This window comes from Diabrotica virgifera, chromosome 9, assembly GCF_917563875.1.
Source record: "Diabrotica virgifera virgifera chromosome 9, PGI_DIABVI_V3a".
Taxonomy (NCBI): domain Eukaryota; kingdom Metazoa; phylum Arthropoda; class Insecta; order Coleoptera; family Chrysomelidae; genus Diabrotica; species Diabrotica virgifera.
In genome coordinates, this window is record NC_065451.1 from 187,849,885 (window position 1) to 187,877,321 (window position 27,437).

Sequence of the window (27,437 nt, forward strand, 5' to 3'; positions counted from 1 at the left end):
CAGACTCGTGGTATAAGTAGGTAACTACGTATTTAAGATAAACAGTGGATATATAAACATATAATATACTAGGTAATAAACCTTTTATGACTGACAATCATTTTGACAGATGAGTACATGATTTCGGCAGATTTCGGCACAATCAATTATTTTGTTTTTAATAAAGTATTCTTATAGATAATTAAAATAAATGTAAAGTAATGTAAAAATAATTGTAATTATATTCTATTGTATAAATTAATTAAAAAATTATCTTATGTCATTTAAAATTAATGATATACTTTTATCATCATATTATGATTGGTTTATAAAATTAATTTTAATTGTTAATTAAATTAGCACAAACTGTAATATTAGCCAGTTATAGATTACCTAAACATCGAATCTTCCTGTATTTAAAAAGGTTATCTTTTTTAAGCGGGACTATATTATAGAACGATATTATAGAACCATATAGTCTATATTATAGAACGATAGACATATACAAAATTTTTAGTATATCTGGTGTGTCCAAAATGGAAAGATCAATAATTACAACTATAGTATTTATAATTTTATTCAATATAAAGATGAATATTGCATATCCATTTGTAGCAGTGAATGGTAGGTATTTAAAATTATAAAAAGTATTAAATTTATATTCATTTTTATTCAACTACAATTAAAGAGATAAGTGGATAAAGGTCATATGTCACATTTTTTGAGAAAATTGTTTTATTAGCTGTTTGTTCTTGTAATATGCTCTCTAACCTGTAAAAATGTTAAATTTACCTATTTTTAGCAAAATAAAAATAACAGAAATGTATTAAAGCAATTTATGTCAGACAATTATTTCCGAATTGTGGTGAATAAAGGTATTATGTCGTCCAAAATTGCGTTTGGACATCATACCTTTACAAACGTCAAATGTGTAAATATGGAGAATTTTCTACTACTTACTATTTGGATAAAGGCAATATGTCCACAAAATTTGAAATATTTGGCTTCAGGTAACTTTTTTAAATTTAATTTGAAGCGTAAGAAAGTACCTTCAGATACCTGTTTAAGAAAGCATAGCAATGTAAATTTATAAAACAAATAATTGACTTGGAACAAAAGACACTAAAATGCTCATTACTCAAAAGCATTATTTTGTGACATATGACCTTTATCCAATTATGTCTTCAATTAGTTAGCCTCTTTTTGACGATATGTATTCATTCATTCCTTCATTCATTATGTATTACAATTCTTATAGTCCAGGAACCGAAGCATTTCACCTCGCAATTTTTACAGAATGGATCGATTTGCTTGAAAATTTGAGAATAAGTAGTGGATAGTTCAAGGATCAAAATCTATATGATGTCGAAAGGCGCTTTTACCATGTAGGCGGTGGCCACCCCGTCTTAGGGGTGGACATTTTTTATTATATTTTGACTGCAAAAGTTGATAAAAATATTCATTCTAAGCCAAAAATGTTCTATACATTTTTTTGATAAAATTAATACTTTTCGATTTTTTCGCTATCGAAAGTGTTTGTTTTATATAGAAAAACCCAATGTTTTTCGATATATACTCATTTACCATTCACTCAATTTTTGCCGTAGAAAAAATTTTTTCAAATTAAGTTCTTGGGAATTAAATAACCTACAATTTCATATCAAAACATTTTTTCGTATATCTGATGCTAATCTTTCTATTCTGAAGAAAATGGCATTTTTTACCAAACTACAAAAAGTCGTTATTCGATTTTAACTCCAAGTTTTTAAAAACTAATCAGTCTAAGCCAGTCAAACTTCTAGAATCTATTAATAATACATAAATAAAGAAGAATAAATAAGGCCAATGACTAAAAGCAAAGCTAACTTACATTATTATGCTTCCAATTGGATTTCTTTTTGAAGTTATACTTCTTTAGGCGCGATTGGGAGTAAATTTTTATTATTCAGTATGACGTCAGTATTTATGATGTCAGTATGACATTAGTTGCTAAATGTTCTAAGTTATGTATGTATTAGTCCAAAAAAGGTCTGGAAAGAATATATTAGTGTTTTTAGTAAATATATTTATTATAATTTTTGTATCTTTAGATTTGTCTACCTCGGGAATAGCCACAACTTTAATCTGGGGATAAAAGTAAGGCTCCTACGATGTTACATCTTCTCAATATTGTATTACGGAGTTGAATCCTAGACACTAACTGAAGCAATGGAGAAAAAACTTGAAGCCTTCGAGATGTGGCTATACAGGCGAATCCTAAGGAAATCATGGACGGACAAGATAACCAACGAGACCGTATTACGAAGAGTGGGCAAAAAAAGAGAGGAGATGTATACCATTAAAAGAAGAAAGTTATAATATGTCGGACATATAATGAGAAACGTCACTAAATACAAATTACTGGAGGTAATCCTTCAAGGAAAAGTATTCGGAAAGCGAGGAATGGGGAGAAGAAGAATATGATGGTTAAAGAACCTGAGGAAATGGTTCTCCATAACAACAACTGATCTGTTTAAAGCATCAGTTAATAAAATAATGATAGCCAAAATGATCGCCAATATTCGAAACGAATGGGCACTAAAAGAAGAAGAACCTCGGGAATAAGATAATAAGTACCTAATATTTAAAGTATTTTTATACTTTACTTGGTCTATTTGAAACTATGTCTCAGAAATATTGTAGTCCGCACCCGCACAAACAAAAGGAGTATAGCTCAGTGGTAGAGCATTCGGCTGGAGATCAAGAGGTCCCCGGTTCAAATCCGGGTGTCTTCTAATTTTTTTTAATTTTTGGTATTGTTTTAATATAAATTTTTGGAAAGTATTACGTATGTAAAAATTAGTTTAATCTTTAAATAAAATATAAATAAACTGTTCGAAAGTATATTTATTTCGTTGAAATCATATAATAAAAGTATAACTTCTTACGTGCGTTTGTAGGTTTTTACAAGATCTGTAAGAATATTAATATTAAATCCTTTTAAAATCCTCAGTCGCAAAAAGTGGTGACTTGAAAGGGTTGGTAAAGGTGATTTTTGCATGTTATTACAAGTTGTCAATAGCTCACTTAATTTTTACCGTAGAAAACATTTTTGCAAACCAAGTTCTTGGAAATTAAATAAGCTACAATTTCATATTGAAATATTTTTTCGTATCTCTGATGATAATCTTCCTATTCTGAAGAAAAAGGAATTTTTTACCAAACTTCAAAAATTCGATATTTGCTTTTGACTCCATTTTTTAAAAAACTGATCATTCTAAACCAGTTAAACTTCTAGAAGCTATTAATAATACATAAGTAAAGAAGATGAGATAAGGTCAATGACTAATTTTAATCAGGGTGGTGATTAGGGGTTTGCTTTCGATCACTTTTTCGCTGAAAAATATAGGGTCTGACATTCTTTTCATTATAAGCCACTTAATTTTTGAGCTAAAGACTTTTTTATTTCTGGAGATAGATAGATAGGTTTAAAAAAGTTATCCTCGAAAATGCATAGTTTTCCCGTCTTTTGACTTTGAAACTACAATTTAGCATTTGACGAAGAAGAGCTAACATATAATAAAGCATAGCTCGATTACTATTGGTCTTAAAGAAAATTTAAAAAAATGGTTTCGTTGATTTTTTCAAAAGGTACATTTTTGTTAAACAATGTTGTGTTGATGAGAAGAAAACTTTTTGAGTTATTTGCAGAAAACTGATTAAAAACATTAATATTTTTGTTAATAAATTTTGTTAATTTATGTTGTTCTGAAGCTATTTCCTTGTGGCATTTTTATAATAAACTATTTATAATGGGAAATAAGCCATAATTTTACCAAAAAAAGATTTTATTAACGTTCAAAAGCCCAAATCGATTTTCGTTGTCAAAATACAAAATACTAGTACCTAGTAGTATTTAATATAATACTAGGTAGTAGTATTTTGTATTTTGACAACGAAACCCGATTTGGCCTTCGAAACGTTAATAAAATATTTTTTTGGTAAAATTGTGGCTTATTTCCCATTATAAATAGTTGATTATTAATATTTTTATATAAAAGTAACACTTTCGATAGCGAATAATTCGAAAACTATTAATTTTATTAAAAAAAATGTATAGAACATTTTTTGCTTAGAATGAATGTTTTTACCAACTTTTGTGGTCAAAATATAATAAAAAACTTTCACCCCCGACATGGGGTGGCAAGCACCCCCATGGTAAAAGCGGCTTTCGGCATCATATAGATTCCTTGGACTATCCACTACTTGTTCTCAAATTTTCAAGTAAATCGATCCATTCTGTAAAAATTGCGAAGTTTTGTCCTATTTTAAGCTTCATTACTTGGTCTATTAGGGATTATAGCTAATGTCATTGCGTTCAAAATGCTCTTCTTGGGTGAGGTAGATTACTCCTCTGTCATTTATAGCTTGCTGTGGTGTCTTTGCTGCTGTCGTGACACTTTTCTATTTCTTCCTGTCTTTGCACTGAATTTTCCAGTCTTTCACATTCATTAATCTTCAGATTATGTGAGGTAGCTAAGGATATACATATACAGTAGGGTGCATCGAAAAAATAAAAGTTGGAAATGTTATATATTGTTGTGATCTTATTTATTTATATGTGATGATATTCTTATATGTAATTTAATTTAATTAATGCATTAATGATAATCTAATTAATCAACCAGATCACATATCAATATGTTTTCAATCTCAGGGCGAATTATAAAATTACTTACTTACTTTCGTGACTTCCAAGTATTTCTCAGTGGTTCCTAATCGGGATAGGGAAAAAAATAAAATAATACACACATATGGATTACAATTATAAATCAAAATTTTGTTTATTTTATATAAATGGCAATTACTGCTTAATATTTGTTAGATCTTATATTTATTTAATACAAACATTTAAAAATGGGAATCTTATTTCCTTTTGGTTTCCAATTTAAAACTTTTATTAATAATGAAACTATTAGGATTTATTAGCAACAAATTGATTTAAGTTTGATGAAAATCTTCTGATATTAGCGATTATGCTCTTCAATTTTTAATGTGGTATTTAATACAAAAACCCATACATTTATGTCTTGACAAATGAGACTGACCTTTATCTGGTGAACTTTGAATGTCCTCACACAAAACCCGTTTCCTCCTACCCTTGGTTGCGATGAAAAACTCTTCCTGGCCTCCAGTAATGTTCTCCTTTGAAAACTACCTCGTATCGCTCTCGTTCCTGCTTTTCTCGTGATGTCGTGTTCTACCTTTTTCGAACCACTTCAATCAGCCACCGGGATACTCGTTGCTCAAGGAGATTCTTTTCTCTCGACTCGGCCTACCTCTCGTTCCGATGGGTACTCAACACTCACGGAACTATACCGGCGTTTTCACTCTTCGTACACTACCGTCCACCACTGGACTTCACCTCTCCACTGCCCAAAACATTCTGATCTCTCATCCTCATTCATTTCCCTACTTTCTAAATATCCCTTCCAGATTCAAAAATCAACATTCCACCACAAACTATAATTCGCCGTATTCCTCAATACCAACTTTTAATCTTTCTAAATATGTTTAATGGATTTCAAGAAAAAATAATCATTTCCCAATTTAAACTTACTTTCTACTTTTTACAAAACTTAATGACCTATTATCTATTTCACTGAGTCTTATTTAGCGTAGGCTAATGATCGAATCTTCCGCGAACACTATAATGGGCCGCGTCACTCAAACTTGTTTGTCTTGGCGCATTGTTACCGAGTTTCGTCCGCTTCTTCGAATCACTTTCTTAAAAACTAAATATAATAATTTGTTGTATACAGGTTGTTCTAAATTTACATGCCCGTGGCTGAGAAAATTGAAGATCTTTTATATTAATTTGAATTTTGCTTATAATTATAAATTTTAATTCTCCTATCAAATAGGAATATAACAATATAATAGCGTGAAAAAATTGCTAGTGTTATTTTTCAGCATATTAGTATTTTTAATTTTTTTTCTAAGCGAATTTTCTGCCCCCCAACGACCTTGAATTTTATTAAATATCTGATTTTTATGGAAATTTCAATTTATATTATTTGGAATAAAATATGTGCTAACTCGATCTAAGATCAATTAAAGAAAACTTAAGATGTTGTCAATTACAAACTTGAACGATATTTAAAGATTTATTTGTTTTTTCAGTCCCCCAACCGCTTTGATATGTCTCGCTTCGTGAGTCCGTACATGTAATTTTCACTTATGTTTGGTGCGATGCCTTTCTTTGTTATTATTGTTGTTTGCCAATTAAAGATTTTTAAAATAGATAAACCAGGACCAAGGGGATAAAATCAAGATGTGCTGTGGACCGCCCCATTTTTAGGCAACCACCAAATATACCTGAAAATGTTTTACCGAAATACAAACAAGCGATGAAGTTTTGTGGTTGCAAGAAAGAGCAAGAAACTCAGCAAGAAAGAGCCACAATTTTCTGGTATTGCCGAACAGGTTGGAATTAAATTGGATTAAATAAGGAAAAAGACTTTAATTACAATAATTTAACATACAAGAATTATTCAGATTTTAGAAGCCTATTATGTCAAATATATTATGAAAGTGATGAAACCATTTAAGAACAGGCAAAACAGTGAATTTTACAAAAATAAAATTCAATGCTTTAAGAACAAAAGTAAAACTACAAGTTTCGATCTTGCAGCATGCAAATGTGGCACTCTGATCAATTGTCTTTGTGGCAAATCTCAAAAAGTGCCTTTGGATGAGCGCGAATTTCTATTTAATCCAAGAGGTCCCAGAAAAATGGTGAGAAGCTCAATTGAAGGGAAAACAAAAACAAATATAATTAGAGAGAACAACCATAAAAGAAGAAAGTTACCGACGCAAAGACAAAACTTTAGCTCAAGTAAGAAACAGTACCAAGTTTTATGATCAATCGATCCTGGAAAAACTCATTAACACTTGTGCATGAGCTAGGGTACAAATATTTGGGATATGGGTATCCGCTATCTGGTATATCAAATCCAGCTATTGCATGTGACGAAACAGTTGTAAATACTGGCGTTACGGGTGATGTAATACGGATGTTACAATAACATCTTAAAAAACCGCTTCAGTGGTTTGTATGTCTGTGACATTCAAATGATCTACCCCTTTTACATCAAAAGAAGTTTGCCAGTGACCAAATCAAAAAACGTGAGGGTCTTCAAACTTTCTCCTATAAAAATTTTGATTCAAACGACTACTTTAAGTTAATTAACTAACAAGAATATCACCTTACAGAACCACCTATATTCTCTAGATTTTCGAGTGACAATCTGCGAGATTTTATTAAGAATCCTAATTTAGACCCTTTTAATATTGAGATTGAGAAATACCACTGCCACAAACAATGTGTAGAACGATGTGTCAAGCAAGTGACACAAGCTTCTCTAGCTGTTTGTGGAGCGTATTCGAGCAATGGATTTATACAAACTCGAATTGATTCCAGCAAGACTGCATACCTCAGTTTAATGCTAAATCGGAAGACATCTTCGAAGAGAATGCTTTTACCATATTTTTTGTAATATTTTTATACCTAATTTTGTACTTTGCTTTATATTTATTTTAGTATTAATAAACTTTGGTGACGGCAGGGAGACGGATGAGTTAGGCTATTTTGTTATAAAAAGAATGTTTTAGTATATTTTTCTTAAGTAAAATTTTTAATTGCCTTGTGAAACCAGAAAATATTTTCCAATTTAAACCGAATTTATTTATTCAAGTTCTATAAGGTATTACATTCCCCTTACAAAAGAAATTCGCATATTAATGTATTTTTTCTAATTTTTAGTTGCCTTGGGGAGCAGAAAATATTTTTTCATTGCAACGCAATTTTACTAAAATACTAAATAGTGTGTTAGGCAACTTTTGTAATCTATAACATTTTAGTTTCGAAATAAAAAAATTTTTCGCCTGTTAACATTTTTTCAAAATTTTTAATTGTCTTGGGGGGCAGAAAATATTATCGAATTTTGAAAAAATTTTACCAAAATACTTAACAGTTGATTGGGCAACTTTTGTGAAGCATTACTTTTCCATCGCAAAAAAAAAATTATTTTCTCCTTTTTCGATGCACCCTAATAATACAGCCTCTCCGCACTTCGACCTGTAGAAATATTTTGTGCATACCTAAATCTAGTTAATTTTTATACTTTTGATGAAGTTGATTACCATCGTAGAGGGCTTGTTTTCTATATCAGGGGGCGCTAGGGTGACCTCTTCTAGTAATTTTAGTCGTTTGCAGTTCAATGCTCTTATGTCTTCTTCTACATCATCCGGCCATCTTCTCCTAGGTCTTCCCCTGCCCTGGGCCATAGTGGTGTCCAATTAGTTATTCTTCTTAACATATCTGATTGCTGGCGTCTCTGTATATGTCCTATCCATTCTATAAACGAAGAAATTTTGTGTATCTGACTATATTTACTCTCTTTAATTCTTCTTTAATTTTGGTATTTCTTCCTCTCTTGCTGCATTGTGGTCCACTGTTGTTCTTATTAGTTTTCTCTCAATTTGCAAAAGGCTATCTTCCTCTTTCTTGTTACTCGTCGTTGTTTCCATTCTATATATAACAACAGGTTTTATTAAGGTCTTATATTCGCTGTGTGCAAGTACTTGGAGGGGATACGAGAAACGACCGTGCGCGAGTAACGGAGAAATTTTGCAACTTTCTTAACATATTTCTTAAATAATTCATATTGTCAATTGAAATGGTCAAATAGATAACGGCAGTTTTGTTTTAATTTGATTTAGAGTTGGACCACCATATCCAGATAGCTATTTTTGCATCGCATGCGTCCTCGGTGGAGCTATGCAGTCACAACTCTGAAACAAACATCAACAACCCGGCCTATTTAAGGCGAACCATCGCGATGCAATGATTCCACCTTTTGAGACGCAATCTAGCGACATTTCTCGCAATACGAGGAATTGTCAAATTGACGTTTATTTGATGCCTACTGTAAATTATATGTTGCTCCGGAATATTGATACATTTGCAATTATTAAAGTGAATTTACTTAACTGTATTTTGCTTGCAATATTGCATTTTAATAATTAATTTTATTTACTATATTTAGTCCAAGTAATGAAGCTTAAAATAGGACCAAACTTCGCAATTTTTACAGAATGGATCGATTAGCTTGAAAATTTGAGAATAAGTAGTGGATAGTCTAAGGATCCAAATCTATATGATGCCAAAAGGCGCTTTTACCATGGGGGTGGTTGCCACCCCATGTCGGGGGTGAAAATTGTTTATTATATTTTGACCGCAAAAGTTGGTAAAAACATTCATTCTAAGCAAAAAATGTTGTATACATTTTTTTGAAAAAATTAATAGTTTTCTATTTATTCGCTATCGAAAGTGTTAGTTTTATATTAAAAAAAATAATGTTTTTAATCATTTTTCTACAAATAACTCAAAAAGTTTTTGTTTTATCAAAACAACTTTGCTCAAAAAAAATGTACCATTCGAAAAAATCAACAAAACCGTGTTTTTAAATTTTCTTTAAGACCAATAGTAATCGAGCTATATTTTATTATATATTAGGTCTTCTTCGGCAAATGCTAAATATTGTAGTTTCAAAGTCAAAAGACGGGAAAACTATGCATTTTTCGAGGATCACTTGTTTATACTAATTTGAAGTATTTAAAAATATCTATCTTCAGAAATAAAAAAAAAGTCTTTAGCTCAAAAATTAGGTGGCTTATAATGAAAAGAATGTCAGACCCTATATTTTTCAGCGAAAAAGTGATCGAAAGCAAACCCCTAATCACCACCCTGATTAAAACTAGTCATTGACCCTATTTCGTCTTCTTTACTTATATATTATTAATAGGTTCTAGAAGTTTAACTGGTTTAGAATGATTAGTTTTTAAAAAAATGGAGTCAAAAGCAAATATCGAATTTTTGAAGTTTGGTAAAAAATTCCTTTTTCTTCAGAATAGAAAGATTATCATCAGAGATACAAAAAAATATTTAAATATAAAATTGTAGCTCATTTAATTCCCAAGAAATTAGTTTGCAAAAATTTTCTCTACGGTAAAAATTGAGTGAGCTATTGACAATTAAAATTTGTAATAACATGCAAAAATCACCTTTACCAACCCATACAAAGTCACCACTTTTTGCGACTGAGGATTTTAAAAGGACTTGGTATTAATAGTCTTATAGATCTTGTAAAAAGCTACCAAATTGTTTTTTAACAAACTTTATAAGATAAAAATTAAAAAGGTTACGGTTAAAAAATCAATATATTTTTTTCAAAAAAAAAATCCAATTGGAAGCATAATAATGTAAGTTAGCTTTGCTTTTAGTCATTGGTCTTATTAATTCTTCTTTATTTATGTATTCTTAATAGATTTTAAAAGTTTGACTGGCTTAGAATGATTAGTTTTTAAAAAAGTAGAGTTAAAAGCGAATAACGACTTTTTGTAGTTTGGTAAAAAATGCCATTTTCTTCAAAATAGAAAGATTAGCATAAGATATACGAAAAAATATTTTAAAATGAAATTGTAGGTTATTTAATTCCCAAGAACTTGGTTTGAAAAAATTTTTTCTACGGCAAAAATTGAGTGAATGGTAAATGAGTATATATCGAAAAACATTGATTTTTTCTATATAAAACTAGCACTTTCGATAGCGAATAAATCGAAAAGTATTAATTTTATCACAAAAATGTATAGAACATTTTTTGCTTAGAATGAATGTTTTTATCAACTTTTGCAGTCAAAATATAATAAAAAATTTCCACCCTTAAGATGGGGTGGCAACCGACCCCATGGTAAAAGCGCCTTTCGGCATCATATAGATTTTGATCCTTGAACTATCCATTACTTATTCTCAAATTTTCACGCAAATCGATCCATTCTGTAAAAATTGCGAGGTGAAATGCTTCGGTTCCTGGACTAATATAAGTGCAATGTTTACCTTTTAATAACATCTCAATCTTACTTTTTCTTCTTATTCTTTTTTGAGCCATGCCCTTGACAATTATCTAGTAACCAGGGCTAATATAATTGGCCAATATAATTATTAAAAGTGCTAAAAATATTGCTGAGCTATGAAACCAGGTGTCGCTCTTCCGAACTTGCACGGTCCCAATAGGTTACACCTACCCTGATCCAGTTTGAAATGTATTAGGATTACTTGGGATCTTTTGGTTGTTGCTATTGGTTGCCAAGGAGAAATACTACGTTTAATCTGTCGAAATTTCGAAACCACATTTTGCCTTAACATTTATTTTTGGAAAAGGCTTTTAAATAACTTGCCACACTCCGATATTCTTCGTTACTGATAGCATCGTGAGCACCTATACATGCTAATTCAGTGACTTTGATAGTAATGTAGCAAGGTATCCACAAAAAGTTTACCTGGTCTGTTGTTTTTTTGGGCTTTCCGAATTTTCTGACTTTTTGGCAGTCATTCGGACGCACCGTGTTTTAAATTAGAACTTCTCCACATAATAGCCTTCCCTTCATAGTGCACTTATGCGATTGATATCATAGCCTCAGACCGACGTAGTATAGTAGGTAATGGTGGCGCCCAAAATCCTGACAGCCAACCACCCGACAGCAAAAATCCCGACAGCCAAAATCCCGGCGGCCAAAACACCGACATGCAATAATCCTCGCATAAGTAAAAATCCCGACCACTTCATTTTGAATATTTTATTGTTTTATTTTCAAACGCAATACAAAATCATAAGAGTATTGAGATTGAAAAATTAATTACTTAATAATAAGTACGGTTACTAATTATTATGTATTAATTAAAAAAATATATTTAAACACTTGATTTTGTAATATAAGAGCTATACTTATGTGAAATGGAAGGTTGTGACATGATAATATCAATTATATGAAAGTATACTTGAATTCAGGATTGGATTATACATATTATATTGGACTATATATTGGCAAAAAATAATAATTTAATTCATATACCCACATTAGAAATTTTATTTAGAAAATTAGTCCAAATGGTAAATATTTTGGTTTAGTAACAAAAAAAAATAAAAAATAGATGGCCGTAAAAAGAACCAGAAATAAATGTAATTATATGTTAAAAAGGAACTTATCAAAACTGTCGGGCATCTGGCATGTCGGGATTTTGGCCGTCATGATTTTGGCTGTCGGGATTTTGGCAGTCGGGATTGTGGGGTAGACTTAGTAGGTAAGTAGTTGTAGTTTGTTACTTTTGCAGTCTTTATCCCTGCAAAGGTTTATCCAAAAGCTATTCTAGTTGCTCATACAACTTGAGCTATGCAGTATGATCTCTTTCTCTCTCTTACTTTTTAACTCTCATTAGTTCGATTTTTGAGTTGTGATGTATTTTGAATTATCTCTTAATTAAATAATAGTTAATAGTTAATAGAAAATAATGTTTAAAACTATTTTCAAAATTCTAATTCATTAGAATCTTTATTCTTTTAGATACAGTTATAAACGGAGATACTATATACTACTTTGGCTATACATTTAAGGTAAGTAATAATTTTGTTTATTAAGTTTTTGAAAATACCTTACAATATTCTTTATAATACAATACTCAAGTAATTAGAGTACCCATTAACAACATTAGATATGCGGATGATACTGTAACCTTAGCCGAAAATATAGAGGATCTTCAGAGGGTGGTATTATTTGCGTCAAGATATAAGAAATTTTACCTGACGCTGGTGGGATGTCCCTACCGATTTAGTATCATAATAAATAGTTGACGTTACTAATCCCTCAATTATCTTTGCGACGGGTGGCAATAGTTTTGGAACAGCTACTAGGGCCGTACTTTATATTATTTACAGAACTGACTCGTTACCTGCCAATGCAAATAAATTATTAAAATTAAAATTTATAGACAATGTATTAAAAATTTTGTTTGCTGTAGACGAATTCGTTTACTCATCTGAAATTAACTTGCTTGGAATCAATTACAAACGATCACAAACAATTTTTATGTCCAATGCGCTCATTACGTGAATTTTATTGAGTTAGATTATAATGTGTTCTATATCGTTTTCACTTTAAACAAAATGGACTTCCGATAATGCAGTTTTCTATATTTAAATAAAAAAATTAAAGAATCATTAGAAAGAACATTAGTTAAAGATAAGATATACCTCTAATTATTATTATATAGCTTTACACATAATTCTCGTGCTTGTAGGTATTTAGGTAAAATTAAGTATCATTTATTTATCCAGAAAACATACATTATGGAACATTATGAAAGGGGGGCAAACATATTTAAGTTTGACATTTGCACATTCAGGCAGTTATTTTCTTGTATTTAGATAGAAGGTTAGATCGCGACTATTCAAGTAAAATGTCTGAAATCGGTAAAGCTAGTCCTAAGTGTAAAACACGTGTACATTTATCTGATGATGCCAAAGAAATTATTAGGAATGTTAATCAAACTGTGAAAGAAGATAATCCAAATCAAGAAGACGGTAAATTCCTCATCAAGATAACATCTCGACTGACGAGGATGCCATATACAACAGTGTGGAAAATTGTTACGAATAGAATTCAACCTCGTAAAAAGCGGAGTGACTTTTCTACATATAAAGCAGTAAATGAAAAAGACGCTGAGGTAATTAGAAGAGCAATTTACAATTTCTATTCAAAGAACCTAGTTCCAACGCTTAGCTTGATCTACGATCAACTTGTTAAAGACTATTCCATTACGTATTCGCCTTCAACTTTATCAAGATTTTTGAATCACGTTGGTTTTCGATACAAGAAAATTGATAAGCGATCATCAATAATGGATTCCCCTCGTCTAATTAAATGGAGAAATGAATACTTGGATGCTATATCTAAATTTAGAGATGAAGGAAGACCGATACTTTATCTAGATGAAACATGGTTCGATACCCACGATACTGCTCAAAAAGGTTGGACAGACGATTATATTAAATGTGCACCCAATTATCCAATTAATAGAGGTCAGCGAATAATTATTCTGAACATTAGATCCAAAAATGGCTGGCTTGGAGGGGAAAGTTTTTTACTATCGGCAAAAAACATTAAAGATTCAAAGCTGGACTACCATGAAAATATGACGAGTAGCTTATTCAAGGAATGGTTTGAAAAGAAGGTGTTGCCAAATTTGCCTCCAAAAAGTGTAATTGTAATGGATAACGCAACGTATCACAGCGAACAAATTAGAAAAATCCCCGGTGTAGGTTCGACAAAAAAACAGATATCTGATTTTTTGTATGACAATGATTTGTACTTTGAAGAAACATATACAAAAAAAGAAATGTTGGAAGTTCTTCACACAAAAGTGTTTGAGAAACAATTTGTTATAGACGAATTAGCCAAACGTGATGGTCATAATGTATTGCGATTACCTCCTTACTACTGTGTCTTCAACCCCATTGAATTAATCTGGAGCCAACTTAAGGAAAGTTTACGGCGAAACAACTGCTGTCCCAAATTTAGTAGCGAATCGGTGTCACATGTTGCAGAAGAAATAAAAAAGATTTCCCCAACACTGTGGCAAAATTGTGTTTCACATGTTATAAAAACGGAAGATCATTACAGAACATTAACCTCACATATTAAACCAATAATTATAACATTAGATAACGATTCTGGTGAAGATGACAGCGATAGTGACATAGAGTTGTAATTTGTATTTATTTTTTTCCGTCTAAACTTCAAATTTTATTTTTCTGTTATTTTCTGTTATTTTTTATTATGTTATCTTTTTTAATTCTGATTTTTGTTACCACTCTTTTAATATTTTATTGATATTATCATTAATTTCCTTAATTTCTTTAATTTGTTCATTTCTCTTATTTCATTGTACATAATAATATACCTATAACTACATAGATATAAATACGTAATAAATATAATGATATATTTAAATTTATATTTATTATTCCAACCCCATTAAAATATTATATCTACTGGAAGACTTGAATTTTTTTTGTTAAGGGGTTGGGTACGAACTTTAGGCTTTAAGCCGTTACGTTATTACCGAGGGCCGAAAGTCCCTGAAAACTTCTATAATGTTTATTTTAATTAGTTACAGGGGTGAAAAACTAAGAGAAAATTTAGTGTGATTTTTAATTTCAAATATCTCATTCAAAAGAAACTTTTAATTCATTCCAAGGGATTTTCGGCCCTCGGTAATAAAGTAATTTTTCATTCTGCGTTTAAATTTTTCAAAAATACTTACATATTAGTTTTCTCAGGATTCGAAAAAATAATTACATTTAAAACACATTGAAAATTTTGACTGGCGTCGAAATTTTGCATTTTGTACCTTTCCCCTTAATTTTAGCGAATCCGCTCCTGGAGGGTTTGTTGTTTGTTATTATGATACTAAATCGGTAGGGACATCCCACCAGCGCCAGGCCAAATTTCTTATATCTTGACGCAAAGAATACCTAGCAGAATAGCAGCGTTTGATAAGAATACGTTCTAATAATGACCGTCAAGAAGACAAAATTTATGAGAATATTGAAAACTCAAAGAATTAACGAGAATCTATTCATAAATGTATTTGCAAATTTTATTTTTCTACGGCCGTGCTAAAAGAGCCATTTTCCCGCACGTATTTCGTTTCCGAAAGTTGCAATTTTCCGCACGGCATGCGTGAAAGTAAATTTTCCCGCACGGCGTGCGGGAAAGTAAAATACCTTGTAATATTGCATTATACTATAATATAATACATGAAATAAACTAATATTTAGATATTGTTTACTAATTTATTTCAAATTTATCCTATTGAGCTCATATTTTAATGAAATTAGCGCGATTATTTCATTCTTAGGAGATTCTGACCAATAGAAAGCTACAGAAATCTAAATTAAATTGATAACTTTCATGATAATTGCCGTCGTCAAGCATATTACGTCAGATGCCCTTCGTTGCTACGAATAAATACATTCACTGACATTAATGACAAAAAAATTATAAAAGTGGTGACTTTCAACCTTCAAATACATATTTATAACAACTGTGGGTTTAATTGTATTAATTTGTACTTACATAAATAAATTACAATAAAATTTTTTGGTTTTGAACAGTTTTATTCATGAAATAATCCCAACAAATTGCACTCGATCTCTAAAATTAATATAGAATTTTAGAGCTCTTGTGCAATTACTACTGATAATTCGATGAAATAAAATTATTTTGACATAATATTTAAAGTCACATCAGAGTAGACAATTACAATGGTTTTGAATCGTCGTCATGGAAACCAATATCGTCGTCGTGGTAACCCATTTTATTGAAAGTTTGGTTTTGACAACCTTGTCAAAGAATAAATTTTTGTATTTTCACTCCTAAATAAAAATTTATAAAACTCTATTTTTTGTGTATTTTTTCCAAACGTACGGCCCTAGAAAAAAATATTGTTCCTAACTCATACGGAAAGTGTTTTCCTCGCACTCGACTACTTGCCCGAACTCCGCTATCGCGTCGTTCGGGTCAACGGCAGTCTCGTGCGTGAAAGTATCACTTTCCGCACTAGTTAGGAAATAGTATATTGTGCAACAAGTGCAGAAAGGTACTAATTTCTCACGAGTTTGAAAAGTTGCGGTACGAGCGCAAGCGAGTGCCGCAATTCAAACGAGTGAGAAATTACCTTTCTGCACGTGTTTCACACTATACTTTTTCTACAAGCACAGTTTTTCCTAAAAATAAAAATCACAATTTTCAAACGACGATTAATAATTATAATAGGTACCTATGTGATAAATTTTAAACTGTATTTAATTAATACCTACTAATCAATTTAAATTCCTTATTCCTAAATAAATTGCACAGAAATCAGTTAAAAAATTAATGCACTGCCTTAATTTGTTTAAATTTAAACAATTATTACACATTATTCACATTATATTTATGCAGTCACGGATTTACACAAAACCTACTTCATTCGACGTCTCTTGCACAGGTTGCTAAATCCTTATTGGTTATTTGATAATTATAAAATGTTTAATAAGAATAAAATTGTAAAATAAAACAGTTGTAACATCCATAATTTCGTTTCTATGCTATAGTTAAATATAATAATTGTCTTATAGGTTATATATTTGTCTAAAGTTTAACCACGGATGTAAACAGAATATAACGTTACTCAGAATGCGGTAGTCCACGGATGTAAACAGAATATAACGTTACTCAGAATGAGGTAGTCAACTGTGCAGAAAAGAACTTTGCGGCACAGAAACGTCACTTTGCGGCACAGAAACGTCACTTTTCTGCACACTAATGTCAAATATCTTATACTGTGAGAAAATATCAAGTTTGCTAACATAAAACCGTGCAGAAAAGTGCACTTTGAATAGTGGTTGTAGAAAAATATCTATTTATTTATTTTACTTTATTTTTTATGCTCTTTAATTATGTTTTATGGAATATATAAAACATAATCTTTGTTAACATAATGTAGTGAATATATAAAACAAAGTGTATATTTTCTATTTAAGTATTTCTTCTATTTTTAGGGTAATTGGTTCCAAGCAATGCAATATTGCAAATCTCTTGATATGGATTTAATATGGATAGAATCGAAGGAAGAAAACAATTTTCTTTACCATCAAATGAAAAATTTGTGTAAGGAAATATTTTTTACTACCTTAGTTCAGTAGTGAGAGATTTGAAAAATTATGGTAACAAGCTAAATTTTGCTGAGAATCACTGTGATCACTCTGATCAAAAATATCGAATTTTTACCGTCGAGTTGATACAAATTTTGTTAAAAAGTTATTTCACGAGTATTACTGACATTTACAATCGCCAGTAGCTTCTAGTGTTATTTCTAAGAGCAGGGCCGGCGATAACGGGCCTGCAAGGGAAGCACTGCAGGAGGGCGTCGATGTTTGGGGGGGGGGAGGTGTCAAACTGAGCATTTTTTTTGCTGGTGCTATACAAAATACTAATTAAAAAAAAACGAAGGGTGCCTATGCTGAGAGAGTGCGGTCCAATCTACACAAAAAGTTTCTTTCTTTCTTGATTGACTGGTTTTACAACTCTGGATTAGTCTTCGTTGCATCCACTAAAGCCCTTCATCTTCTACGATCTTGCTATTGTCCATTGTTGTAACCAAATCCTAGATAAATCGGTTTCAACATAATCCTTCCGTCTCTTTCTTGAACGGCCTACTGATATTATACCATCTGGTCTCTAAAAAACGCTGGACGGAAGGGCCGTCCGAGAACTTTATCGTACCGATCTATTATCGTTATCATACTAGATACTGGAATTCTATAAAAATAGCAAAGTTACTCGTTATTTTGATATTTTAGAAACACCTTGTATACTTGAGAATATTATATGGTTCTACGCATCATTAATTCCTGCATTTGAGAAAATGTTCGATGCCATATTTCGGGGACACACTATAGATGTATAGATTATTGCATAAATCAATAGAATATTTTAGTCATACTTTCATTTCAAATTAGTTCATTTTTCTGAGAAATTAATAGTTTACAATATTTGAATTTCATTCTATTTCTATTACGCCAGTCAATGCGCGAGATTAATAACAAGATATTACCTCCGAATTCTATCCTACTGTATGGATTTTAATGAAATTATGGATTTTTATAATAGGGGCGGTTCCCACCACTTCTCGGGGGTGGAACATTTTTATTTTCGAATTACATGGAGATAGAGGAAGATTTTTAAGAAAATTTAAAAGTGAATTCTATAATTTGATCTTATTTTTGACGAAAACCATTCCGTTCAACTTTTTGAATGTAGAAATAACACTATATTAAAATGTATTGCAGAAGAAAAACAATGCATTTAACTTCTGGTGGATGAGAGGTTGAATGTATCTATGTACTTTTCATTTTTGCTTAAAGTACATTAGTCATATATATTTTTTGCACCATATCTCGCTTAGTTTGAATGTCACCGGGATTTAATGGTGCTCGTTTTAAAGGCCTTTTCAAACATACAAAAGACGTTGGTAGCATTATACACCTAAAACCTACCGTTCCTCTGTTATTTCAAGTTGAATACACCAATTTGAGCATGCACCAAAAAACCTCTTTACACCTACCTACCATATCTCTTTTTGTATTATAAATAAAACATTTACGAAGGAACGAATCTCTTTGTTATTTATAACCTAAAAAATGTTTTATATAGTGTTTTTAGTTCGATGCATAGTTTTTAAGGTAGTCACAAAAAATTATTATTTGAAAGGTAATTTTCCATTCTTTCAAAATATGTAAAAATATACTAAAAAAATTAAGATTTTTATATCATTTCCGGTTCAACCGGAAGCCACATTTTGAGTAAAATTTATTTTGATAATAGATAATAAAGTACCATATATGTCTGCAAAACTTCAAATTTTAGTTTCTATTACAAAGGAAGTTACGGGCACTCGAATATTTTTTTATAGAAAATTCATAACTCCCCTCCTATAGGGAGTTAAGAAATCTGACTAACGTCATTCAATTTACCGATAGGATTTCAAAAACAGATCAAAAAATAAACAAATTCCTTGGAGCCATTTTTGAGAGAATCTAGTTCAAAATTATGTCAAATTTTGACCCCTTAAATATAGGTAACCAATAAATTTTTCTGAAAAACGATAATATTCTTCTTATAGCACCATCTTTAGGCTATATAACGACTTTTCAAATTAAAATCTTAAGTTTTTAGATAGCTGTTTAGATAGCTTCTTAGCTGGTGTTTCTAGGAACATCATCTAAGAGCGAACGTCGCCTTTTGCTTTATTATAATTATTACTGTTTGTCTAGTTTGTATTTTTTTTGAAAAAAAGCAATAAAGTCATTATTATTATTATTATTATTATTATTATAGGTAGGGAAATGTGTCGAGTGGGCGGTCGGCCATGTTGGCCGCCATTTTGAATTTGGAAATGTCAAATTCCGTATTTCTATTTACCTATCGATGAGCTAACTTTGAGTTAAATTTCATTCGTTTCGGTCAAAATTTGCAAAAAATGGGCCCTATATAACCCCCCTATTTCGGCGCCCCTTTGAGACGTTTTTTTAAAAGCTTAGTTTCTTGACAAAATTATCTTAAACTTACTCATACCGAATTTCATCGAAATTGGTCCGGTAGTTTTTGCTGGGCGGTGGCGACATACGTACGTACATACGTACGTACATACTTCCGACATGTTTTTTTTATTTGCTTTTTCGACTCAGGGGGACTCAAAACGTCAAAAAATGTGAAATCTGAAAATTTTTTTTTTGCACGATCCTATAACTTTATCTATTATACTATACTACGTATGTAGTACGATAAAGTAATATTATACTATACTACGTATGTAGTACGATAAAGTAAAATCACTGTCTTTAACCACTTGACCTGCCCATGTCTAATCCGGTTAGCTTTCACTTTATATAATGTCTAGCCATTACCATGGCAATTCACCAATTCAGCATTGCGGCGCCTTTTCCACTCTCCTGTCAATTGATCCCATTGAGGGCCAAATATTATTCTGAGCACCTTCTTTTTAAATACCAACAGCTTATTTATTTGCCTCTGATGTACATGTAGAGTCCATGTAGAGTCCATGTAGAGTTCTTTATAAGGTAGTTAATGGACAGATACAGGAGTAAAGAAACAAACGCTCATATGGTATTCATTGATCTTGAGAAAGCATATGATAGATAGAATTCCTCGAGAGATTCTGTGGTGGTCACTCAATAAGAAAGGAGTCCGTGGTGAATATGTAAGGACAGGTGTGGGAGAGACTGATAAATTTCATGTGAAAGTAGGATTGCACCAAGGCTCTGTGCTTAGTCCTTATTTATTCCCATTAGTTTTGGACCAGATAACAGCGAAACTACAGGGTAACATTCCATGGTGCTTAATGTATGCTGATGATGTTGTGTTAGTAGGAAAGAGTGAAAGAGACTTAGAACAAAAACTGGAACAGTGGAGTCAAGCTTTGGGGGAAAAGGTTTAAAACTTAGTAGGACAAAAACAGAGTATTTGGAATGTTCATTTAAAGATGGAGTTACTACAAATAAAATGGTATCTTTGGATGGTGAACTGATTGTATAAAGCAATAGTTTTAAGTACCTGGGATCGGTATTACAGAGTAATGGAGAAATAGATGGAGATGCATGCAGTAGAATTAGGGCTGGATGGATGAAGTGGAAAGAAGCCAGTGGTGTGTTCTGTGACAGAAAAATTCCAATGAAGCTGAAGGGAAATTACTATAAAACAGCCTTAAGACCGGCTATGATGTACAGAGCTGAATGTTGGGCAATAAAGAAGAAAGAGGAACAACGAATGCATGTGGCGGAAATGAGAATGCTTAGATGGATGAGTGAAGTGACAAAGAAGGATAAAATTAGAAATGAGTCTATCTCTAGGTGTCTGTCTAGGTGTGGCACCAATTGATGCCAAAATGAGAGAGCATAGGTTAAGATGGTTTGGTCATGTGCAACGTCGAGACGTTAATTACCCAATACGAAGAATAGCTGAAGTGCAGATTCCTGGAAGGAGTAGGAGAGGAAGACCAAAGAAGACCTGGGGGGAGACGATAAGGCAAGACATGTTGGTAAAGGGGATTGACATTGATATGACCAAAGAAAGAATTGTGTGGAGAAATGCAATTAGGGAATCCGACCCCGCATAGGAAAAAGGCAAAGAGAATGATGATGTACATGTACAGTCCATGATGTACATGTACATCTAGAGTCCATGTTTCACTTCCATATGTAAAAGCTAGGCGAATAATTGACACGTACACACGACGTACAGTCTTAATTTATATTAATTTTAAAGATTTCCTCTGAGTACAAGTTGAATAATAAGGGTGATGGTATACAATTTTGTCTAACTCCTCTTTGGATGTTTATGGTTTCAGTATTACCGAGTTCGGTTCTGAGAGAGTCGGTTTGGTTCCAGTAGAGTATTGTATTAACGTCGTTTGGATTCAGGTTCTTTACAAAAATTATATTATCTTATCGTGTTTGACTTCGTCAAAAGCCTTTTCATAACCTATACAGAACAAGTGACTATTTTTTGGTTGATCCCGACAATTTTGCATGAGAACAATGAAACTGAATGAAGCTTTTCGACTTCTCATACCGGATCCACATCTTCTTCGAATTTTTGTAAATTCTTTTATGGAAAATTTTTAGAAATAGCTTCATAATATGGTGCGTGAGACTTAGTCGAAAGTCGTTACATTTTTTTGCGTAGCTTGATTTAGGTTTGTGAAAGCAAACTTTGTTTAGGAAAGCAAGCAAATCACCTTAAGAGAAAAATTTGAGCTTGCCGGGAAAATCCACAAAACATCGCACGGCTAGTAAAAGCTGCTCTAGAAGAATGAAGAAACCTACAACAACAAAATGTTCATAATTTGATTAAGAAAGTGCCCACGCAAACTGAAGCTTGCATAAGGACTAGAGCTGAAAACACTATCAAAAAAATAAATAAAAACAATTTAAACATTCTTCGTTTTACATTGAAATTTTTTATGATATTGAGTTTAAAACAACCAGTTTCAATTTGTTTTCTCTAGTTATTTATGATATAAGTGTTAAAAGTACAATTTTAAGACACGCATGTGAAAGTTTGCAGAATGAGCGAAGCGAATTCTGCAATTCACATGAGTGCCTTAAAAATATACTTTTTAACACGGATATCATACAATATTTTTTCTACAAAGGTTATAAATTTATAAAATACAATATTTTTGTTAATTGCTGAAATCATGAAACCTATGACCCGTAAAAGGTAGAGCTGGTTGTCTACACTCGAGGGGAATGTCTAAAATACTTAGCGAAAATATTATACCGTTACATAAACTTGTTTTTTCTACAAACGTGTTTAAAAATGCAATAATACAGTTTCAATTAAATTTTAAAATATTTATTTATGATATAAGTGTTAAAAGTACACGTTTAAGGCACGCATATGAAAGTTTGCAGAATGAGCGATAGTGAGTTCTGCATTTCAAATGAGTGCCTTAAAAATGTACTTTTTAACACGCATACCATGCAATATTTTTTCTACAAACGTAATTATAGGACAATATCTACAAAAACTTTTACCTGAACTTGACTGACATTCCATTTTTATTTTTTGTTGACATTACATCAAAATTGTCTATACGGTCAATACGAATTGCAGTGCCATAAAAATTTTAAAGCACTAGTGCCTTAAAGTAGCATTTTTAACGCTCCTATAGAGTGCTAAAAATTGCATTTTAACATGGTTCTAGAAAAAACCTTTTAAACCACCTTTTTCCAATTGCGCAGGTTGTACCATTAACATTAATGTTAATAAATAAAATATAAATATTTTGACGTTGCACAATTTGACAATTCACTTTTAACTGCAGTGCCTTAAATGTTTTTAAGCACTAGTGCTTTAAAGTAGCATTTTTAACGCTCCTATGGAGTGCTAAAAATTGCATTTTTAACACGGTTGTAGAAAAATACTGTAAAAAATTTTTTCTTAAAACGTCAAATAATGATGACATTACTTATCTAACTTGATCCTGTCAAAGTTTGATGTCTCCGCCGGCAGCAGTTTTTTTCCCATTTCTTTACGGCGGAGGGAAAAATGTTGTCATGGCAACAATATGAAACATGTCACAAAGCAACAATACAAATGTCATTAACAACAATTAAACATCATTTTTATTTATAATAATATTAAAAGTACAATTAGTTAATGAGGCATTTTCAAAATTGAAACCGTGCAAAAATGTTTCCGACTCTTGATACGCATTGGTAATTGTTGATGATACTGATGGTCGAGCACAACTTTCAGCAATCATTCCCGATGTTGGCGAATCAAGAGGGTTTAAAATTTTTTGAGCATTATCGTTCTTATTTCTTATTGAATCCTCTATATATCCTTCGGCAACCGTGCTTGATTTCCAGCCCCCATGTCGTTTGAGGCATTCTAGATTTTGTTACGTTTGAAGAAAAAATAGTATACTTTATTCGTTCTTCAAACGTCAAATAATGATGACATTACTTATCTAACTTGATCCTGTCAAAGTTTGATGTCTCCGCCGGCAGCAGTTTTTTTTTCCATTTCTTTACGGCGGAGGGAAAAATGTTGTCATGGCAACAATATGAAACATGTCACAAAGCAACATTACAAATGTCATTAACAGCAATTAAACATCATTTTTATTTTTAGTAATATTAAAAGTACAATTAGTTAATGAGGCATTTTCTCTTAATGAGACTCTTGATACGCATTGGTAATTGTTGATGATACTGATGGTTGAGCACAACTTTCAGCAATCATTCCCGATGTTGGCGAATCATGAGGGTTTAAAATTTTTTGAGCATTATCGTTCTTATTTCTTATTGAATCCTCTATATATCCTTCGGCAACCGTGCTTGATTTCCAGCCCCCATGTCGTTTGAGGCATTCTAGATTTCCGCCTCCATCAATTAAAAGTGTTGCTGAAGTTCGTCGTAAAGAGTGACCCGTGTATGCGCTTGCATCGTTTAAATTTAAATAACTAGCTACTTTTTGGGCTACTGCGCTGATCGAATGTATTCCCATGACGCTTCGGTAACACTTTCCATTTTGGTACTTGATAAAAAATCGGTTTTTTGTGAAATTTTCAGGCCGCAGTGATGCATACTTTTTATACAGTTTAATGTAGTTTTGACCAATTATCGTAAAAGATCTAATTTGTCGTGTTTTACTGTCTGGGATTTTGATAATTATTATATTTTGTTTATCCTCAATGTCCACAGTCTTCATTTTTACCATTTAGTCGCATCGACAGGCGCCGGTAACCCCAATTAACAAAACAATCTGAAATATTTTTATAATTTAGTAGAGTATACTACATGCTTCGCAATATAATTTTTTTTACCTTTAATTCTAAATACAACTTATCTGGCGCTTCAAACAAAAATTTATCAAACTCGTCTTTAGTGAAAACTTTAGACTTCTTTGCAGTATATCCTTCGCTTGTATTTTTCAGAAAGGCACGTAACTTTAAAAATTTGCTTATATCCACATTTTTTCTAATAACTAACTCGGATTTTATCATAGAGTATCGTGACCACATTGTAGAAGATTTCCATTTATTTTCATTTTCCATTATATTAAAATATGCCAGTAAAACGTCTTCGGTAACTTGCCGTACTCCTCTTGTATCGCACCACTCTTGGAAGTGCTTGTACGCTAACCGATACTTTATTCCGGACTTGGAGGGCCCCAAACGTGCTACTGCATCATTAGCCACGGACTCAATTTCGTTTAGGTTTTCCACTTTCGCACTAAATTTGCGCTTGCGGTTGCAACAACAATAAGCTGTCTTTAATAATTGCAAACAACTGTCAAACAACTGTAACCAGGGAGACGCAAATCCCACCGACGACTTAATTATTTTAATTTCTAACATCTAGACGACTTTGATAGTTGTCACAGTTAATTTCGAGTAAAAATAGCGTATGAATTGTACTATTTATGGTTGAAAATTGCTACGTTTGAAGAAAAAATAGTATACTTTATTCGGCAAAGAAGCGACTTTTCTTGACTTGCCCTCTATTACGCGCCTCACTTCGTTCGGCGCGTAATATCGGGCGCGTCAAGAAAAGTCATGCTTCTCCGCCTCATAAAGTAATATACTATTATTTATTGTTTTATTTAATTGTTATGTACAGTCGGAAACATGAAAGAATACCCATGAACGATCACATCAATCACTTATGTATTTCCTGTCTTTTTCTATAAATAACAAACGTTCGTTATAGAAAAAGACAGCAAATACAAAATCAGTGATTGATGTGATCGTTCATGGGAATTCTTTCATTTTTCCGACTGTATTTGTTACTAAATTGCTTTAAATAGTATATTGTACAAGAAGTGCAGAAAGGTACTAATTTCTCACGAGTTTGAAAAGTTGCGGTACGAGCGCAAGCGAGTGCCGCAATTCAAACGAGTGAGAAATTACCTTTCTGCACGTGTTTCACACTATACTTTATCTACAAGCACAGTTTTTCCTAAAAATAAAAATCACAATTTCCAAACGATGACTAATTATAATAGTGATAAATTTTAAACTGTATTTAATTAATATACCTATAAATTCCTTATACCCAAATAAATTGCACAGAAATCAGTTAAAAAATTAATGCACTGCCTTAATTTGTTTAAATTTAAACAATTATTACACATTATTGACATTATATTTATGCAGTCACGGATTTACACAAAACCTACTTCATTCGACGTCTCTTGCACAGGTTGCTAAATCCTTATTGGTTATTTGATAATTATAAAATGTTTAATAAGAATAAAATTGTAAAATAAAACAGTTGTAACATCCATAATTTAGTTTCTATGCCATAGTTAAATATAATAATTGTCTTATAAGTTATATATTTGTCTAAAGTTTAACCACGGATTTAAACAGAATATAACGTTACTCAGAATGCGGTAGTCCACGGATGTTAACAGAATATAACGTTACTCAGAATGAGGTAGTCAACTGTGCAGAAAAGAACTTTGCGGCACAGAAACGTCACTTTGCGGCACAGAAACGTCACTTTTCTGCCACATGTCCAGAGGCTTTTCCGGTTTTCATATTTTTAAAGCGTATTTTATTTCTGATGTTCAGATGGGCAAGTCGCTATTTTCGATTTTTGTTTATCTATCAATGTTTTTATTCTATTGTCTGAGAATAGGTTTTTTATGTATGTTGGCCATTCAACGCTTATTTCTCCTACTGTGGTCAGAGTTCTATCATCCGTGCTTGTTATTGTGCCGCACTGCCTAGCGTATCTGATCCCACACATTTCTTTAATTTTCGTATGGAGAATCACTCTTCCTAATAACTAAAAAATTATTAAGAAAATTAGATAGTTATTTATTAATATTCTGTTTCCTTTAATTTCCAGTTTCGAATAAAGGTGAATACTGGTTTTGGACATCAGGAACCACATTGCCTCACGACAAATGGGTCTGGATGTCTACAGGACGTCCAATTGTTTTTACTAACTGGCAAAAAAACCAACCAGATAACTGGGAGGGCAAGGAACATACCCTCGAAGTTGAATACCACTACGGGAAAGATCTTGAATGGAACGATTTAGATCAAGATAGATACCTAAATGCTCTTTGCAAGGTTAACATTGAGAAGTGTAGTGATACAACTTCCTAGGTGTAGTAAGATCAAAAGATATATCTTAAATTCTATTATATTTGTGAATTGTTTAGTAAACAGTATAAAACAAAAATAGTATAAATGATTTACTGTATACCTTCTTTCCATGCCAAACGAATTGTTTGTTATAAATTTCCTTACAATAGTCTTACATCATTTTCCTTGATAATATACTGATGGCCAAAAAAATGCAACACCCAGAAGGATCAATATATTTTTTAGAAAAATGGGGATACCACTCACCAGCACTATGGTATATACGCTCAACTTTGCAGACGATCGAGTAATAATGGCTCAAGATTACGACGATTTAAGCTATGTG

The 27,437-nt window shown here is 31.9% G+C and overlaps 1 protein-coding gene across 1 annotated transcript; it reads left to right on the top strand.

The window, feature by feature from the left end:
• Positions 1-346: 346 nt before the first annotated feature.
• On the top strand, positions 347-27,200 carry LOC126892596 (perlucin-like). Its single transcript, XM_050662163.1, has 4 exons — positions 347-603; positions 12,424-12,473; positions 17,463-17,571; positions 26,850-27,200. The coding sequence occupies exons 1-4, from the start codon at positions 516-518 to the stop codon at positions 27,110-27,112; spliced, it is 510 nt and encodes a 169-aa protein (XP_050518120.1). The 5' UTR covers positions 347-515; the 3' UTR covers positions 27,113-27,200.
• Positions 27,201-27,437: the final 237 nt, after the last annotated feature.

Bases quoted from the DNA above. Each gene is read 5' to 3' on its own strand.
- LOC126892596 (XM_050662163.1), top strand. From the start codon at position 516: ATGGAAAGATCAATAATTACAACTATAGTATTTATAATTTTATTCAAT. The intron at 604-12,423 runs GTAGGTATTTAA...TTATTCTTTTAG, and splicing joins TCCATTTGTAGCAGTGAATG to ATACAGTTATAAACGGAGAT. The intron at 17,572-26,849 runs GTAAGGAAATAT...TTTAATTTCCAG, and splicing joins CCATCAAATGAAAAATTTGT to TTTCGAATAAAGGTGAATAC.